Source organism: Lynx canadensis, chromosome A1 (genome assembly GCF_007474595.2).
Source record: "Lynx canadensis isolate LIC74 chromosome A1, mLynCan4.pri.v2, whole genome shotgun sequence".
Lineage (NCBI taxonomy): Eukaryota > Metazoa > Chordata > Mammalia > Carnivora > Felidae > Lynx > Lynx canadensis.
In genome coordinates, this window is record NC_044303.2 from 2,287,469 (window position 1) to 2,308,316 (window position 20,848).

The 20,848-nt window shown below is 39.4% G+C and overlaps 1 protein-coding gene across 1 annotated transcript in view; it reads right to left on the reverse strand.

The window, feature by feature from the left end:
- The window catches only part of MICU2 (mitochondrial calcium uptake 2), a 144,529-nt gene that overhangs the window by 46,463 nt on the left and 77,218 nt on the right, over nt 1–20,848 (reverse strand). The window contains exons 5-6 of the mRNA XM_030307776.1: nt 19,644–19,691; nt 17,936–18,018 (exon numbers count right to left, since the gene is read on the reverse strand). Coding sequence (XP_030163636.1) covers nt 17,936–18,018; nt 19,644–19,691 — 131 coding nt within the window. The remainder of the gene's footprint in view (nt 1–17,935; nt 18,019–19,643; nt 19,692–20,848) is intronic.

Genomic DNA, 20,848 nt, shown 5'->3' on the forward strand with positions numbered 1-20,848 from the left:
TTCCGATTACTGATTCAGTCTCTGTTCTGGCAATCAGTTTAATTCAGATTTTCTATTTCTTCACGACTCAGACTCAGATGATTGTATGTTTCTAGGAATTTATCCATTTCTTCTAGTTGTTCAGTCTGCTGGGAGCATAATTCTTCATAGATGTCTCTTACGATTCCTTCTATTTCTGTGGTGTCAGATGTAACCTCCCTTCTTTCACTTCTGATTTTACTTATTTGAGCACTTCTTTCTGGATGAGGCTATCCAAAGGTTTGTCAATTTTTTAGTTCTCTTTATTTTTATTACAATTTTTTTTAGTGTTTATTTACTTTTGAGAGAGGAAGAGACAAAGCAAGAGTGGGGAAGGGGCAGAGAAAGAGGGAGACACAGATTCCGAAGCAGGCTCCAGACTCTGCGCTGACAGCAGAGAGCCCGATGTGGGGCTCAAACGCACGAACTGCGAGATCATGACCTGTGCCGAAGCTGGGACGCTTAAACGACTGAGCCACCCGGGCACGCCATGTAGTTCTCTTTAAAGAACCAACTCTTAGTTTTATTGATTTCGTCTATTGTCTTTCTAGTCTTCATTTCATTCATTTCTTCTCTGATTCTTAATTATTTTCCTCCTTCTTCCTTCTACTAATTTTGGGCTTCCTTTGTTCCTCTTTTTCTAGATCCTTTAGGTGTAAAGTTAGATTAAGATTTTTCTTGTTTCTTAAGACAGGCCCGTATTACCATAAAGTTAGATTTTGCTTTGTTGCGTTTTCATTTTCATTTGTCTCAAGGTATTTTTTTATTTTTCCTTTAATTTCTTCATCGACCCATTGGTTGTTCAGCAGCACACTGTTCGATTTCCAAACATCTGTGATTCTTCTAGTTTTGTTTTTGTGACTATTTCTTGTTTCATATCAGAGTGGCCTGAAAAGATGCCTGATATGATTTCAATGCTCTTAAATTTGAGACTCATTTTGTGACCGATCCTGGAGAATATTCCATATGCACTTAAGAAGAACGTATATTCTGCTGCTATTGGATGGAATATCTGTGTATATCAAGTCCATCTGGTCTAACGTGTTGTTTAAGGCTGATGTTTACTTAATGACTTTGGATGGGCTTTGCACTGATGTAAAGGGGGTATTAAAGTCCTCTACTATGATTGTATTGCTGTTGATTCCTCCCTTCATGTCTATTAATATTGCTTTATAGATTTATATTCATATATTTAGTTGCTCCTATGTTCAGTGCACAAATGTTATATCTTCTTGCTGGATTGAATACTTTATCATTATGTAATGCCCATCTTTGTCTTTTATTAAAGTTTCTTTTAAAGTCTATTTTGTCTGATGTAAGTAAAGCTACTTATTATCTTTCTTCTGGTTTCCATTTGTATGAACTATCTTTTTCCGTCTCTTCACTTTTCAGTCTGTATGTCTTAGATCGGAAATGTGTCTCTTGTAGGTGATATATAGATGGGTCTCTCTTTTTTTTTTTTTTTTAAATCCATTCAGGCACTCTATATCTTTTCTTAATAACTTAGGCCATTTGCATTTAAAGTAATTATAGATAGGTATTTATTACTGTCATTTTGTTGATTGTTTTCTGGTTGTTTTGTAGTTCTTCTTTGTTTCTTCCTTCTTCTCTCTCTTCCTCATGGTTACATGCCATCTTTTAGTGTTTAGATTCCATTCTCATTGTCTTTTGTGTATCTACTATGATTTTTGCTTTGTGGTCACCAGGAAGCTTACATATATCGGCCTGTATGCATGTGTGTATGTATGTATATATGTGTGTGTGTGTGTGTGTGTGTGTGTGTGTGTAAAACATATATGTATCAGTCTATTTTACATTGATACCAACACTGCACTCTAAAAACCTACATTTTTACTCCCCTCCCCCTGCACAGTTTAGGTTTTGGATGTCACATTAAACATGTTTTTATTTTGTATACCCATTAACTAATTGTTGTAGTTATAGTTATTTTAACTTTTTTCTTTTAAGCTTCATGCCAGATTTGTGATTTGTCCACTACAGTTGCATTGACTATTGAGATTTTTCTCTTGAGATGTTTCCTTGTTACCAATTAGCTCCCCTTCTTTTCAGATTGAAGAAGTCCCTTAAAATTCCTTATAAGGCCAGTTCACGGTGGCGAATTCCTTTAGTGTTTGAACACTTCTTTATCTCTCCTTCAATTCTGAATGATAACCTTGCTGAGGAAAGTATGCTTGGTTAAAGTTTGTTGCTTTCAGCACTTTGAATATCATGCCACTCCCTTCTGGCCTGCAAAGTTTCTGCTTAAAAATCTGGTGACAGTCCCGTGGAGTCTCCCTTGTACATACAAGTTGTTTTTCTCCTGCTGCATTTAAGAGTCTCCCTGTATCTTCAAATTTTGACATTTCAGAGATAATCGGTCTTATGGATACCACTGGGTTCATCTCATTTGGAATTCTCTGTGCTTCCCGGAACTGGAAGTTTGTTTCCTCCCCCAGGTTAGGGAAGTTTTCAGTCATTTTTTCAAATAAAATTTTACATCCCTTTCTCTCTTGTTTTTGGGACTCCTAAATGTGAATGTTTTTCTGCTTGTTGTCCTATAGGTCCCTTAAACTATTTTCCCTTTTTAACATTATTTTATTTTATTTTTTCCTTTTTGTTGCTTTGTGTGGCTTTCCACTGTCCTGTCTTCTAGGTCACCTATCCTTTCTTCATCTTGTCTGCTTTGAGCCCCGTTAGGGTATTTTTCAGTTCAGTTATTGTGTTCTTTAGCTCTGTGACTTCTGTCTGGTACTTTCTTGTATCTTCTGTCTCTTTGTTGAAGTTCACTCTGAACTCATCCATTCTTTTCACAAGATAGGCAAGCATATTTATGACCATTACTTAGAACATTTTATCAGGTAAATTACTTATCTCCATTTTGTTAAGGTGTTCTTCTGGAGTTATCTTGTTCTTTTATCTGGAACACATTCCTCTGTTTTTGTTTTTTCCCCATTTTGTTTGACTCTGTATTTGTTTCTACGTATGAGGCAAAACAGCTGTATCTCATCTTGATGGAGTGGTCACAGGAAGACAGGGGATGTGTTTCAGTCAGCTGTTTGCACAGTGCCCTGGGAGTGGTGGCCTGTCAAGAACTGTCTCTTCAATTGTTTTAGTCATGAGGGCCCCCAAAATTCAATCCTCTGTGGCCACCAGAGCCAGGCATTTAAGGGGCATCCCTTATGTGGACCGCACACACCTGTCAATTTGGCATAACAGGACAAGCCCACTGCCACGTTTAGAAGGGCTGGGCCACGGGAGAGTGCACGAGTGGGGCAAACAGCAGAAGCGGGTTAAAATGAGACAGAAGTCTTGTGCTTGTGAGCCCCTCCACCTACATCTGCTCCTCCAGCAGGTGCTTTGAAGACTGGCCAGTGAGTTTCCTCCATCGACGGCCTCGGCACTTTGCAACCTACTGCTTTTGTGCTGAAACCTGGGGTGAGTGAGTCTGTGCGCGAGTTCTTTAAGAGTAGAGTCTCAGTTTTCTACAGCGCTGTGGATCTCTTGAATGCAAGTCCCCTTGGTTTTCAATGTTTTGGGAGCTCACCTCTTCAGCGTAGCTTCCAAGCGTTGGGGTGCCTGATGTGGGGCTTGAACCCCCTCAGGGACACACTCCTCCTCCCCTATCCGTTTTCATGTGGCCTTGTTATCTTTCGGTGTGGGGAAGCTGTTCAACTCGTTTCAGGTCTTTTTCAGAGGGAAGTGATCCATATGCAGCCACAGACTTGGGGTGTCCACGGGAGGAAGTAAGTTTGGGTTTTCCTATACCCCCAATTTTCTTTATGCAGGTATTTGATTTATTTATCAAAAAAATTTTTTTGTAATGTTTATTTATTTTTGAGAGACACAGAGATAGAGCACGAGCAGGGGAGGGTCAGACAGAGGAGGAGACACAGAACCCAAAGCAGGCTCCAGGCTCCGAGCCGTCAGCACAGAGCCCGATGCGGGGCTCAAACCCATGAACTGCGAGGCGATGACCTGAGCAAAAGTCTGAGGCTTAACCTACTGAGCCACCAAGGCACCCTGAAATGTTTATTTATTTTTGAGAGAGAGAGAGAGAGAAAGACAGAGTGTGAGCAGAGGAGGGGCAGAGGGAAAGGGAGACACAGAACCCAAAGCAGGCTCCAGGCTCCAAGCTGTCAGCACAGAGCCCGATGCAGGGCTCAAACCCATGAACTGCGAGGCGATGACCTGAGCAAAAGTCTGAGGCTTAACCTACTAAGCCACCAAGGCACCCTGAAATGTTTATTTATTTTTGAGAGAGAGAGAGAGAAAGACAGAGTGTGAGCAGAGGAGGGGCAGAGGGAAAGGGAGACACAGAATCTGAAGCAGGCTCCAGGCTTGAGCTGTCAGCACAGAGCCTGATGCGGGGCTCGAACTCACAAAGTACAAGGTCATGACCTGAGCTGAAGTCAGATGCTCAACCAACTGAGCCAGGTGCCCCTTTATGCAGTTATTTTAAATGACTATATTATGCTCCATGAGTTATCAAGTTTACTGCTTTATTTCTATGATAAGCATAAAGAACCTTGTATAGGCTTAGAAGTTTGACCTTTATAACCTTACACTTAAAAAAAAAATCAGTGACATATTGTAACATGCTCTTTTCTTAATTCATAAGTTGATCATCTAAGAATTTTCCAAATATTTAAGGCAAAAATTGTAGTATTTAGAAAGTGTTGCATAAATTCAGCATGTTAAATTATGTTAAGAAAAAGTATCCAAAAACTTTTCTTATTTAAAAAAATGTTTTTAATGTTTATTTAGTTTTAAGAGAGAGCCGGGAAGGGGCAGAGAGAGAGAGAGAGGAGGACACAGAATCTGAAGCAGACTCTAGGCTCTGAGCTGTCAGCACAGAGCCCAACGCGGGGCTTGAACCCATGAACCATGAGATCATGATGTGAGCCGAAGTTGGACACTTAACTGACTGACCCAGGCGTCCCAGTTTTATTATTTTTTAAATTTTATTTAATTAATTTATTAATTAATTAATATAATAAATAATTATGTAAATAATTTTATTATTTTTAAAATGTTTGTTTATTTACTTTGAGAGAGAGAGAGAGAGAGCACGAGTGTGCACAAGTTGGGGAGGGGTGGAGGGAGAGCTCACGAGAGAATCCCGAGCAGGCTCTGTACCGTCAGCACGGAGCCTGATGCAGGGCTCGGACTCACTAACTGCGAGATCATGACTGGAGCCGAAATCAAGAGTTGGATGCTTAACAGACTGGGCCACCCAGGTGCCCCCCAAAATTTTGGAGTAGGTATGCTCAACAATCTTAGCAGTGAAGGCTGTATATGCAGTGAGAGACTTGCCTAGTCTCTTGGAGTAGGAAACTATGTTGCACTGCGAGAAGAGACCTGAAGACGACAAAGAAAAAAACCAACGTGCCTTCCCTTCTATTGTCTTTTTTCAGTTTCATGTTCAGTGTCTTCTTTATCTGCAGGCTTTCTCATTCAGACTTGGGTTTCATCAAACATTACTGTAATGAATCGGAACTTTGGTCTTTGTTAAGTATGACAGCGATATTACCAGAGGCTCTATTGTGCCCACTGTGTAAAATTAGTTCCGACATCACACATCTAGGGATGTACGATGGTGGAGGCAGTACCTCTGAGGTCTGGCTCCCCATGCTTTGCCACTGCCCAAAATAAAAGCAGAAAGTTCATCCACGTCTGAGGGATTTATGGTTTGTGAATGTGCTGAGAGTTTAATCAATATAACGGAATTTTACCTTCATATAGAACAGCCTTTTCATAACTATTAGGCTCTACCTGAGTAATAATCTTAAATATGTCCTCTTCTTGTACCTGAGGTAGACTGAGGTAGGCGGAGCGTAAAGGTACCCTGTATGACACTATTTCAGGCGTCACTTGTGCAGACAGATAGGTTTCCTACCTTAAACTAGTATCAGATTAATTTCCTTCTTTAAATGCCAAGCATCTCAGAAGAATAATTTTTATCTACGGACATCGATTCTGTATTTCCTTTTTTTTTTTTTTTTTGAATATTAACCGTGTAATTTATTATTTAAACCAGGTACTTGTAAGAGTGAAGAAGGGCACTACAAATAATTGCAGTTAGTACGAGTAACCACTGGACTGTCTACATTTGAACAAACTGGGCTGTATATTTATTCTAGTGATAGGAAGAGCGATAAAGGGTTTATTTTATTTTATTTTATTTTATTTTATTTTATTTTATTTGTGGCTATATCTTTATTCAACAAGTTATTATTTTTTCCCAGATTTTATTTAAATTCAAGTTGGTTAACATATAATGTAGTATTGGCCGCAGGAGTAGAATTTAGTGATTCATCACGTCCATATAACACCCAGTGCTCATCCTAACCAGTACCCTCCTTAATGCCCATCCCCCCACCTACCTCTCCTCCAGCAACCCTCTGTTCTCTATTTAAGAGTCTCTTACAGCTTGCCTACCTCTCTGTTTTTATCTTATTTATTTTTCCTTCCTTCCCCTATATTCATCTGTTTAGTTTCTTAAATTCCACATATGGCTGAAATCATATGGTATTTGTCTTTCTCTGACTGACTTATTTAGCTTAGTATATAATACACTCTAGCTCCACCAACGTCATTGCAAATGGCAACATTTCATTCTTTTTGATGGCTGAGTAATATTCTGATGTATGTGCATGTATGTATATGTGTGTATACATACATTACTCACATGTATACACACATATACATATATACACATGCACATCAAGTTTTCTTTTTCCATTCATCAGTTGATGGACACAGGCTGTTTCCATAATTTGGCTATTGTTGATAGTGTTGCTATAAACAATAGGGTACATTTGCCCCTTCGAATCAGTATTATTGTATACTTTGTATAAATACAATTCCTGTATTGTAGTGCAACTGCTGTGTTGTAGGGTAGTTATTTTTAACTTTTGAGGAATTTCCATACTGTTTTCCAGAGTGGCTGTACCAGTTTGCATTCTCACCAATGGTGTAAGAAGGTTCCCCTTTCTCTGCATCCTCACCAACATTTGTGGCTTCCTGAGTTGTTCATTTTAGCCATTTTGACAGGTGTGAGGTGGTATCTCATTGTGGTTCTGATTTGTATTTTCCTGATGATGAGTGATGTGGAGCATTTTTTCATGTGTCTGCTAGCCATTTGTGTGTCTCCTTTGGAGAAATGTCTATTCATGTCTTCTGCCTATTTCCTTCTTAGCTGGATTATTTATTTTTTGGGTGTTGAGTTTGGTAAGTTCTTTACAGATTGTGGATACTAGCCCTTTATCTGGTATGTCATTTGCAAATATCTTCTCCCATGACACAGGTTGCCTTTGCTTTGTTGACTGTCTCCTTCACTGTGCAGAAGCTTTTTATCTTGAAGAAGTCCTAACAGTTCATTTTTGCTTTTGTTTCCCTTGCTTCCAGCAACATGTTTAGTAAGAAGTTGCTACAGCTGAGGTAAAGAGGTTGCTGCCTGTGTTCTCCTCTAGGATTTTGATGGTTTCCTGTCTCACATTTAGGTCTTTCATCCATTTTGAGTTTATTTTTGTGTATGGTGTAAGAAAGTGGTCCAGGTTCCTTCTGCATGTCGCTGTTCAGTTTTCCCCACACTATTCGTTGGAAACTGTCTTTTTTGCATTGGATATTCTTTCCTTCTTTGTCAAAGATTAATTGCATACGGTTGCGGGTCCACTTCTGGGTTTTTTATCCTGTTCCACTGATCTCTGTCTGTTTTTGTGCAAGTACCATACTGTCTTGATGATTACAGCTTTATAATACAGCTTGAGGTCTGGAATTTTGATGCCTCCTGCTTTTCTTTTCTTTTTCAACATTACTTTGGCTATTCGGGGTCTTTTCTGGTTCCACACAAATTTCATAACTGTTTGTTCTAGTTCTGTGAAAAATGCTGTGTTATTTTGATAGGGATTGCACTAAATGTGTAGATTGCCTTGGGTAGTATAGACAGTTTAACATTTTTTTTTTCTGATCCATGAGCATGGGATGCTTTTCCACTTGTTTGTGTCTTCTTCAATTTCTTTCATCGGTGTTTTACGGTTTTCAGGGTACAGACCTTTCACCTCTTTGGTTGGGTTTATTCCTAGGTATCTTAATGGTTTTTGGTGCAACTGCAAATGGGATTGATTCCTTGATTTCTCCTTCTGTTGCTTCATTATTGGTATATTGAAATGCCACAGGTTTCTGCACGTTCATTTTGCATCCTGTGACTTTGCTGAATTCAGGTATCAGTTCTAGCAATTTCTTTGGTGGAATATTTTGGGTTTTCCACATAAAGTATCATGCCATCTGCAAAGCTTGAAAGTTTGACTTCTTCCTTGCTGATTTGGATGCTTTTTATTCCTTTGTGTGGTCTGATTGCTGAAGCTAAGACTTCGAATACAACGTTGAATAACGGTGGGGAGAGTGGACATCCCTGTCATGTTCCTGATCTCAGGGGGAAAGCTCTTAGTTTTTCCCCACTGAGGATGATATTAGCTGTGGGCCTTTCATATATGGCCTTTATGATGTTGAGGTATTTTCCTTCTATCCCTGCTTCCTTGAGGGTTTTTATCAAGAAAAGATGCTGTATTTTGTCAAATGTTTTTTTCTGTGTCTATTGAAAACATCACATGGTTCTTATCCTTTCTTTTATTAATATGACAGATCACGTCGATTGATTTGCAGGTCTTGAACCCCCAGCCCTGCACCCCAAAAGTAAATCCCACTTGATTGTGGTGAATTATTCTTTTAATGTACTGTTGGATTTGATTTTCTAGTATATTGTTGAAGAGTTGTGCATCCATGTTCATCAGGGATATTGGTCTGTAGTCTCTCTTTTTAGTGGGGTCTTGGTCTGGTTTTGGAATGAAGGTAATACTGGCCTCGCAGGATGAGTTTGGAAGGTTTCCTTCCTTTTCTATTTTTTGGAACAGTTTCAGAAGCATAGGTAGGATTTCTTCTTTAAATATTTGGTAGAATTCCTCTGGGAAGCAATCCAGCACTGGACTCTTGTTTGTTGGGAGATTTTTGATTATTGGTTCAATTTCTTTGCTGGCCATGATGAGTCTGTTCAAATTTTCTATTTCTTCTTGTTTCAGTTTTGGTAGTTTATGTTTCTAGGAATGTATCCATTTCTTCCAGATTGCCCAATTTGTTGGCATAGAATTGCTCATCATTTATTTTAGCCCTAATCTTTATTATTCTGCTGGCTTTAGGCTTATTTGGTGTCCTTTTTCCAGCTCCTTTAGATGGAACGTTAGGTTGTGAGTTAGAGACTTTTCTTGCGTCTTGAGCTATGGCCTACATACTCCCTCTTATAACTGTCTTTGCTGCATCCCAAAGATTTTGGAATGTTGTGTTTTCATTTTCATTTGCTTCCGTGTATTTTTTATTTCTTCTTTAATTTCCTGGTTAACCTATTCATTCTTTCGTAGGATGTTCTCTAACCTCCAAGTATTTGTGGTCTTTCCAAATTTTTTCTTGTGGCTGACTTCAAGTTCCATAGCATTGTGGTCTCAAAATATGCATGGTATGATCTCTATCTTTCTGTATTGGTTAAGGCCTGATTCGTGACCCAGTATGTGATCTAGTCTGGAGAATGTTCCATGTGCAGTTGAAAAGAATATGTATTCTGCTGCTTTAGGACAAAATGCTCTGAAAGTATCTGTTAAGTCCATCTGGTCCAGTGTGTCATTCAAAGCCATTGTTTCCTTGATGATCTGCTTAGAGGATCTGTCCATTGCTATAAGTGGGGTGTTGTAAGTCCCCTACTATTACTATATGATTATCAGTGAGCTTAAGTTTGTTATTAATTGATTCATATATTTGGCTGCTTCCAAGTTTGGGGCATACATAGTTACAACTGTTAGATATTCCTGTTGAGTAGATCTCTTTATTAGGATACAATGCCCTTCTTCATCTCTTATTACAGTCTTTGGTTTAAAATCTAGTTTGTCTGATAGAAGTATGGCTATTCCAGCTTTCTTTGGATGCCTATTAGCATGAAAAATGGTTCTCCATCCCCTCACTTTCAATCTGAAGGTGTCTTTGGGTCTAAAATGAATCGATTGTAAGCAGCATATTGATGGGTCTTGTTTCTTAAATCCATTCCGATACCCTACGTCTTTTGATTGGAGTATTTAGTCAATTTATATTCAGAGTAATTACTGACAGATATCAAGTTAGTGCCATTGTATTACCCGTAAAGTTGTGTTCCTGCGGATCATCTCTGTTCCTTTCTGGTCTTGGTTGCTTTTGGTCTCTCTTTCCTGCTCAAAGGGTCCCCTTTAATAATTCTTACAGAGCTGGTTTAGTGTTCACAAACTCTTTTAGTTTTTGTTTATCCTGGAAACTCTTTACCTCTCCTTCTATCCTGAATGACAGGCTTGTTAGATTCAGTATTCTTGGCTGCATATTTTTCCCTGTAGCACGCTGTATATATCATTCCACCCCCTTCTGGCCTGCCACGTTTCTATGTGTCTGCTAAACCTAATGTGTCTACCCTTGTAGATAAGGATCTTTGTGCCTTTATCTTTGTATTTTGCAAGTTTCAGGATGATAGGTTTTGGTATCGACCTGTTTTGTTGATTTTCAGGGGAGTTCTGTGTGCCTCTTGGATTTGAATGCCTCTTCCTTCCCCAGACTAGGGAAGTTCTCAGTTATAATTTGTGCAAATAAGCCCTCTCCCCCTTTCTACCTGCTCTTCTTCTGGGACTGCTAAGGTATGAATATCATTGCATTTCGTGGAACTGCTGAGTTCCCTAGGTATATATTCACGATCTAATACTTTTCTTCCCCTCTTCTTTTCAGCTTCATTATTTTCCATACTTTTATCTTCTATGTCACCCAGTTGTTCCTTTGCTTCTTCCACCTTCACTGTGATTCCATCCTGTTGGTTTTGCAACTCAGTTATAGCATTTTTTATTTTGGCCTGACCAGTTTTTAGGTCTTTTATCTCTGCAGCAAGGGTTTCTCTGGTGTCTTCTAGGTTTTTTCAAGCCTACTGTTCTCAATTCTTGTTCAGATGTATTGCTTATATCTGTTTTGAGCAAATCCCTGGCTGCGGTTTCTTCTTGATCTTTCTCTGGGGGGTGGGGGGTTCCTCCACCTTGTCATTTTCTCTAGGTTTCTGTCTTTGTGTGTTACGAGAGCTTGTTATGCTTCCTGCTCCTGAGCGTCTTGCTATCTTAAGAAGGGGTCATACGCTGTCCAGGGCCTGGTGCTTCAGAAGGTATTCATGGTGCATGTGGTCTACACTTTGCTACTGTGATTTGGCTGCTCCTTCCCCAAGGTCAGTCCTCTGCAGAGCTCCTCCTTGCTTGCAGCGGGCAGTGTTTGGACTTTTAACTAGGTGTGCTTCGATTTCTTTGTTAAAATAAGCCTGCCAGGTTCTCTCCCTCAAATTATGCAGATTGTTCTCTTAATTCTCACGCTGATTTCCTAGTGCTCAAAATGACTTGATGTTGATTTAGCTGTGTTTGAAGGAAGCCCAGGGTCCCCCTGCTACTGTGCCATCTTAACTCCTCCAATCGATTTTGCATTTCCTATCCACTCCTCGTTAGTCTTTTGCTCTATGGCATTGGTCCCTACCACTATTTTCAAACTGCTTCTGTAATGGCTCCCAAAGACCTACAAAATTTAAGGAGTCCTCTACTCTGTCGCTATCCAACTTGACCACTTTAAAAAAGTTTGATGTTAAACATTACTTCATTGTTGCTCGTTTCTTCCCTGGATTCCATTATCCTGCACTTTCTGGGCTTTTTCTTACTTCTCTTGTACTCTGCTCCTTCTCAATTTCATTCTTGGCTTCCCAGTTTCAGCTTAACCTCTTAAATGCAACTGTTTTCCCAAACTCTGATCTTATCCTTCTTCACTCTACATTCTCCCCTTTAGGTCACATACTCTCATGACTTAATTATCACCTGTATCAGGATGCTTCCTAATCCCGGCTACCTTCTTATCTCCAGACAGCTGCTTGCTACTCATACCTATCTCTACAGAGATGTCCCAATAGTTTATAAAGGTCAACGTTTCCAAGCTCAGAGTCAAGATCTTTTTCAACCCAGTCCTCCTCTGCATTCTCCTTCAAGTGAGGCCGGCTAACATTAAGGAAAGAGCAGGGCTGTAGAACTGGATGGACTGACTTGGAATCAGATCATGGCTGCTGTATTGACTGTACATCGATTTTATATTGAGAATGGGGATACTACTACTTGCCTTGTAGGTTGCTGCAAAGGTGCAACAATGCAACACGTATGCTGAACACAACCAATCCTCAGTAAGAGCTAGTCTTCTGTCCTCTTAGATCAGTTAGTGCTACCATAATTCCTAGTTAGGCTGGCTGGAAAAAGGAGTGACCACTCTTGTCTCCTCTCCCCTCGCCTCTTCAATCCAGCTGGAAACCAGGTTCCTCGGGGCCTATTCCACAGCACGTCTTGACCGTATTTCCCACTTTGCATTCGCAGTTGTAAACTGGACTACTGTAATAGTGTAACAAGCCACCTATCTCCAATCTCTTCTCTTCTAGTTCAGCTTTCACACTGTGGACAGAGATAATTTTTGAAAACTGAAGCACAATTATCTCTGACAGCTGTCCGCTGGTTTCTCCCGGTGGTGAAGTACAGTTCACATTGGGGACTCTGCCTCTGAGGTGTCTCTTCACATGTCGGCCACACAGGGACAGCAACAATGCTTTTACAGCGGTCTGTATTTTATAAAGTTTCTTTCCCCGAGGGACCGGTAATGACGGTCATTTAATGACTGTTGGTGCTAAATAGAGCAATATGGTTATTTCTGTTTTCCTATGCTGAATGAAATTGAATTTAAAGATAAATTTATGATGACTATCTAGTATTTCCTTTCCTGCTTGCTTTGTGAGTAATTTTTCATCTGAGGTCCTGAGTAGGAGCCATGATACCTAGAAATCCTTTTATTTTATTATTTTATTTTATTTTATTTTATTTTATTTTATTTTATTTTATTTTATTTTATTTTATTCTTTCCCCCCATTTTGTCCATTTAAACTACCCTCACCTTCTCTGTAGAATTCCATGCTGCCTTCCTAATCCGGTTGCTCTATAATGATAAACTTTATCCATACTGATTCGTGGCTAACAAGCAAATTTGCTAACACTTGCTTACAATGAAGTTAGAATGAAACAATTTCTATCTTTTTCAAACCACATGTTTTGAATATGTGAAACATTCCCAATATTCTTTAAGCAGTTACATAGTATAGTTTTCTCCATAACTTTCTGTTACTTTTAACTTCTGCCACTTTAAGAAGTTGAATTCTGGAAGATTACTACCTGTTTTTCTGAACAGTAAGTGAAACTTCACTTATCTGGAAGTATACTTAGGCAACTTCAATCCTCTGGAATCCTCCAGCTTTCTTATGTAAGATGCAAACCCACGCGTAAGAAAAATCTTTTTCAGCATTTGAAACAATTGTTTTAAGGGCATATGATAAAATATGTACGAAACTTTCTCAGAATTTATAGTCTTGTATATTCTAAAGCAGTGCTGTCCAATCGAAATATAAAGGAGTTACGTAAGTAATTTAAAATTTTTGAGTAGCCACATTCAAAAAAATAAAAACAACAAAAAAAGACACATGAAAATGAATTAATATCCCATCACACTTCATCATGTATTTAATATAAAGATTCCGATGTTTTACGTTCCTTTCTCTTTTCTTCAAAATCCACTGTGGATTTTACATTTACAGGACAATCAATTCAGATTTACATTTCATTGGAAATACTTGATCTGAGTTCAGATTTCATAAGATTTACAATTTAAAAGGGGCTCCCTATACCCAGGTAGCTTCAAACACATGTAAAAATTTCTGAACACCTAAAGGGAATATCAGGTTTCAAATTTAGATTTTACATTAATTAAAATGTAAAAACTTAAGTTTTTTTTGGCCACAAGCCAAATTTCAAGGGCCCAAAAGCTACATATGGCTACTGGCTACTTTACTGGAGAGTGCAAGTAATAGAGTCTGTATTTTATACCTAATTTTAACAAGCTTTGTTGCCTGTCTTCCCGGTACATGGAGATTGGAAGAAAAACTAGATGACTAGAACTGACATAAAGATCTCACTGACACCAGTGATAGGAAACTAGCGATGCCTTTTTTAATTAAAAAAAAGTTTTTTTTATTATTTATTTTTGAGAGAGAGAGAGAGAGAGAGAGAGCGAGCACCAGCAAGGGGGGGTGGGCAGAGAGAGAAGGAGACCTCCATGAGTCTTATCTTTTTCCAGTTGTACTGAGATATAATCGACATACCTCCCTGTGTACAATGATTTGACTTAGAGAAGTTCTGAAATGATTACTGCAGTAAGTTAACATCCATCATCTCATACACATGCAAAAAAAAAGGCAAAAAAAAAAAATCTTTTCTCCTTGTTATAGTAGCTCCTAGGGTTCACTCTCTTAACCACGTTCCTATGTAAACCCTATGGCTGTCGTGATGCACGTTACACCCCCAGCACTGACTCATCTTCTAGCTCCAAGTTTGTACCTTTTGACCACCTTCCTTCAATTCCCAACCTCGCCTCTGGTAACCACAAGTCTGATCTCTTTCTAGGAGTCTGATTTTTTGTTGGATTCTACATAGAAGATCATACATTTCGTCTTTCCATGACACACACCTACTTTTAAGATAGGTCCTCATAAAGCAGCTTCTTACCTCCCATTATTTCAGTTGTTCCTGTTTTGAAACTTTTCTGTGTGTTTTGTAAAGTACACCTAACCACACAACAATCCAAAGGTATCTGTTCTAGTGTGAGGGTGTATTTTCTGTGTGTTTTAGCACACCTTCAAGAACTATATACCAACATACTGGTCTGAAATATTGAGGGTATTGAGGATAGTTATGCTGAGTCCATTCCTTTCTAGATACTCCAGAATTTAATTCCTATAGTTGTATACTGGGTTGTTTCCTCAAATAAAATGTAGCAAAAAAAACCCAACCAACCAAACAAACAAAAAACCAAAAACTTAACCAATGCAGATTAATCAAGGCTCCCTACTGCCCCTGCAGAACTCCGGGATAGATATTCCCAGTGAGCTCCTGGCCAGTCTCAAGCTTGCTTGCATATCCCTGCTCTCAGCAGTTGAGCTCAGTATCTGCTCTAATTTTTGTGTGTTTCCAAACCAATTACGCTCATTGCACTTGTTACCGTAATTATTTAATTCAATGTTTCTGTGAAGTAATGTGGTTTTCTGGAAACACCAGAAAGCTGAAGGTAGAAGTTAACTACTTGGGGACACTAGGACATTGGTCTCCTTTTTTTGCCTGAGGTGAGAATGTAGGTTCAAAGACAACTATTTGGTGAAAGAAACGAGAAGAGCCTGAAATGGATGCACCAAGCACAGAAGACAGTTTATGTGAGTTTTCTTTTTGTTTTTGAAAGCGATATGAACTCCAAACATAAAAGCGTAACATTTACTGTCTTATGTTTGGCAACACCCTGAAATGAGCGGGCCACTGTCACCGGGAGCTGCCAGGCCCCTCAGAAAACGCCATGTCAAGGAAGCCGCGAGGGGACAGCCTGCATCGATTCCTGTCCTGGTGGCTAGCTTGTTTCATTGAGTTCATGGGCCCTGACTACATGCACAAAGGGGTGTGGGTGAAGTCACTTGCAATAATGCAAATGCCTGTATCCATGAAAAAGGAGTCTGAAAAGAGTTGCTGCAATAAAAAAGTGAGAGGAATACTTCAGAGCTGTGTTATAAAGGGACACTACTAAAAAAAAGTTGCTTCTGATTAGCTAGGGTATGTCTGTAAAGAGTGGGGAAAATCACCAAATCTTGAAGGATTCTACATTGAGTGCTTCATACCTGTCTTCACATCTTTTCTGCCCTTTAAAGAAAACAAAGTGGAAACTGCAGATGATAAATGATGAGACTGTGTAGCAAGAATCCACTCAGTGGCTCCACTCTAAAGAAAAGGCCTTGGTTCCAAAATGGATACAAAGAGAAATAAAGAAAAATGTTAAAAAAAAAGAAAAAAAGGATGTGTATTTACTTAAGTTAATTAAAAAGCCTGTTATGTAAGTATCTTTACCTTTAAAAATGATTCCCCACTCGGACAGACTTTTTAAGGCAGTGGAACAATTACCAATGGCGGCCACACTGGGTAAGATGGATTGTGCTACACTTTCCAACACTGAGAATTTCACCTGTTTACTCACACAGATGTTCATGTCGCTGACCTTAGTCTCCCCCGTATGCTAACATTCATGCACTCTTTATATCCTCTTCCAGATTTCCACATATGCTAAATACTTATGAGCCTATTTTCTGTTTTATGTTTATTCTCTGATTAGAACTTTTGCTATGTCCTTCGCTTCTAGTCTTTGAGACAGTTTCTTATACATAGAACCAAATATCTTAGTAATTAAATTTGCAAAGCCTGTGGTATGGAACCTTGTCAAAGGGGTTACTGACGTATAGTTTGTATGATAATAAAACACATACAGTTCGATGGGTTTTGACACATTTACATGCCCATGTCACTACCACCCTCCCCAAGATCTGAAATATTTCTAGCACTTCAGGAGGCTCCCTCATGGAAACTGCAGTCAACTCCTCACTCCCTCTCAGCCCCAGGGTGCCAATGATCCGCTTTCTGTTAGTGTAGATACGCTCCTTTTCTAGAGTTTCGTATCCGAGGAATCACCCGCTCTGTATACTGTCTGTTTCACCTTGATTCATCCATGTTGTTGTGTTTATCAGTAACTTTTCCTTTATATCGCTGAGTAGTATTTTATTGTATGAATGCAATTTGTTTATCTAGTCACTTGATGAACACTTAGGGTCTGTTTCCAGTTCGGGGCTATTATGAATAAAGCTGTTACGAACATTCATACACAGGTCTTTGGGTGAACATGTTTTCTTCCTTTGACTAAATACATGGGAGTAGAATTGCCAAGTATAGTTAAGAAACTGCCAATTTCGTTTTCCAAAATGTGTGTTTCTTTTACATTCCTACATGTAAAAGAGTCCATTTGCTTCAGGTCTTAAAGGCTTTTTTAAAAAAAAGTCATAGTCATTTATGTATGTATGCATTACCAATCATGGTTCAAAGAAGTCAGTATGTACAAAGCACTGTGTTAGCTATTTACTATGTTGTGTTTTTTTCTCCACAAAACACTCTAATAGATAAAAAACATTTAACTCGGGGCGCCTGGGTGGCTCAGTAGGTAAAGGTTCTGACTTCGGCTCAGGTCACGATCTCACGGTTCGTGGGTTTGAGGCCCGTGTCGGGCTCTGTGCTGACAGCTCAGAGCCTGGAGCCTGCTTCTGACTCTGTGTCTCCCCCTCTCTCTGCTCCTCCCATGTTCATGCTCTGTCTCTCTCCTTCTCTCAATAATAAGTAAACGTTAAAACAGTTTAAAAAAATAACAACATTTAACTCTGTCACATACTCAACAGTTTATGCACAGTGAGGTTTTTTTTAATACTACCATCAACATTCTTGGAATGAAGTAAAATTTACTGGTCACATGTCCTAGAGTTGTCTTGGAAACATATTTTCACTTCAACATATTTCCAGCTTTTCAAATATTAGTCTTAGCAAATTCCTGGAAAACCTGCACCCATTTATACCTATTGTAGCTTTTTCATTTTTCTATCATTTCTATTATCGTTATATATATTATATATATTATCGTTATCATTATCATAAAACAAAACCCTACAAAACGTAGATGCTTAAGTCCATTTCTCCCACAGGCATCTTATACTCTGTTCCTCAACAGTTTCCCTCAAGGCTGCACTACGGAAAATTTAACACTTCCAAATGTACAAATGATTTCTTGACATTTCATATGTAAGCAGTGGATATAATTTCTATTTTTATGGAAATGTAAAATCACACAAACACCCAAGTGGTTTATGATAAGCCAAAAATAAGTAGCATCTACTTACCTTAAAAAATTCCTTTTTCTCAACCATCTCATTACCATCTGCATCCAGCATTTTAAAAGCAACATGAAACCCAGTATGGGGTTCTGTAATTAAGTGAAAAGCGAATAGTTATTTAAATGTTGGTGAAATGCAAATTATATTTGCTGATCCCTAGGTCTTCGAATTTGAAAAAAAAAAAGCTTCCAGAAACTATTATGCAAGTGCCTCAACAGAGAAAAAACGACCTCTTCTTATAACAATTTTCAGAGGCTGATCTATTTCCGAAGACGTGTTGTTCTGCTGCTAAATGCTCTGCTTCTCAAGGCAAAATCCATTTGAGAACTTCATTTATTTCTTTAACCCTACCAGGGGTTTCCTCTATTCTCATGATAGCTCGGCTATTTTCGTACAGATTATTACTCTTGATTTCCTTTCCTCGGAGTAGGGTTTTTGTTTTTCAGGTTTATTTATTTATTTTGAGAGCGAGAGGGCGAGAGCGAGTGAGCAGGGGAGGGGCAGAGACAGAGTGACAGAAAGAATCCCAAGCAGGCTCCATGCTCCGTGTGGAGCCCGACACGAGGCTCGATCTCATGACTGCCAGACCTCGACCGGAGCCAATATCAAGACTCAGACGCTTAACCAACCGTCGCCCCTCTCAGAGTAGGGTTTTTAAAAAGCTTTTTATTTCGAGGGGCGCCTGGGTGGTCAGCTGGCTAAGTCTCTGACTTCAGCTCAAGTGATGATCTCACTGTTGGTGGGTTCGAGCCCCCCGTCGGGCTCTGTGCTGACAGCTCAGGGACTGGAACCGGCTTCGGATTCTGTGTCTGCCTCTCTCTCTGCCCCTCCCCTGCTTGTTCTCTCTCTCTCAAAAATAAATAAATAGGAAAAAAACCAAACTTTATTTTTAAATAATTTTAGCCCTAAGAAATGTTGTAAAGATAGCATAGTGAGTTCTCATACTCTTCACCCAGCTTCCTCTATTTTTAACATCTTATATAACCACAGTATTGTTGTCAAAACTAAGAAATTAACACTGGTAGTAGTATTTTCAACTGAACTACAGACTTTATTTGGATTTCATGTCCATCAATGCTATTTTTCTATTTTAGGATCATATATAAGAAGTCATGTTGGGGGCACTTGGGTGGCTCAGTTGGTTAAGCGTCTGACTTCGGCTCAGGTCATGATCTCACGGCTCCTGAGTTTGAGCTCATGAGTCCAGCTCTGTGCTGACAGCTAGGAGCTTGGAGCCTGCTTCAGATTCTGTTTCTTCCTCTCTCTCTCTCTGCCCCTCCCCTGTTCTCTCTCTCTCTCTCTCTCTCTCTCAAAAATAAACATTAAAAAAAAATTGAAAGAAATCATGTTGCATTTAGTTGTTATGTCTCCTTACTCTGCTCCAAGTTGTGAAAGTTTCTCACTCATTCCTCGATTTTCATGACCAGTCTGAAGAGTACTGATCAGGAAGTTTGAAGAGTATCTAATGAGGGGTTTTAAATATGCGAAGGTTAAATCTTATTCTTCTGTTCAACAAGTCTTTTAAGGAGACAAAGTTATGGGGAGCCATAGTACAAGGGAGGTAGAAGGGATAATCTAATCCAACAGTATCATTCTGTTGACACGGAAACTAAGATAGCAATGAAAAAAGACATAAATGTCAAACTTCCAAAACACTGTTTGGCAAGAACAGAGAATTCCACATGATCACAGAGACAAACCGTGGGATACTTACTAGTGAGGATGGTAAGCAAGAAAAGATACTCGGTATATGATATCAGTCCTGAAAGAGAGAAAATAAAAACATCAGGAAATAAGTTTTAGATGGTTTAGAAGTAATCACATACAGGTACTATATGGAAACTTCACTGAATTAAAAACACACACATTTTTACTTTAATTTACCTCTCTTTGATACGGTGGAAAACTTCTACAATAGAGAGTTAAGTACAGTACTAATACTTAAAAAAAAATACTGTGTTTTTTCATCAGGTTACGATTACCAGTAAAAGGAGGGATGGATGTTGGCTAGCAAATAACAGGCATCCACTACAGGTTTGATTTGCATGGCACTTTATGCGATTCGCACTCAAATTTCACCATTCACAGTATCTCAAGTGAAGCAATTTGAAAATTCAGGAGAGTGACGGGGATCTTGGTATACCAAGGGCCAAACTATATTATTTAAAATAAGAAAATTAAATCTTTGCAGCAGTAACTTGATCTTCCTTCGGGGAACCGTGCCTTCTCCATTCTCGACATGCAGGCCAGGCGCAGGACTACCCACTGTCACCCCTCAAGGTGGATGCTGGCTGGCTCAGCCAATCGCTGTCCTCTCACAGAATCGGCGCACCGATGGGCAAGGAGCTGAGCCAAGCTAAGGAGCAGCTGCACGTGTCTGACTGCAGGCACTCGCGATGGGCCTTGACCTAGGCTGGGTCACTCAGAGTGGCATTTCTGAGGAGAACGCTGAATCCTTCACTTCATTTTTTTCCCTCCGCCAGCCCTCCTGGGCTCTGATGATGTGAGAATGTTTCACTTAGGAATGTGAGGCAGTGGCAAGAGGGCCTGGAACTGCCAGACGGCCAGTGTTTAGGGCCTCAGAATGCAGCCAATCCTAATTGGCAGGTATGAAAGATGGATACTGGTGATGTCTGAGCCCTGGATTAAGTTGAACTTGAAGCTAGCTCTGCGTCTGGCCACTAGCTCCACGTCTGTCCTTTCTTGCTCAAATAGATAGTGTCTGGTTTTATGTGCCTGCAATGAAAAGAATAGCAACAGATACAGAAAATGTACCTTGTAAACCATGGCCTCCCGATAAGCCAAAAAAATTTTCCTTCCGGATCATAAATTTGATATAATAGCGAAATACACAATTAAAAAGAACTTTATCATGGAAAACTTCAATCACACACAAAAGTAGAGAGAATATAATGAATA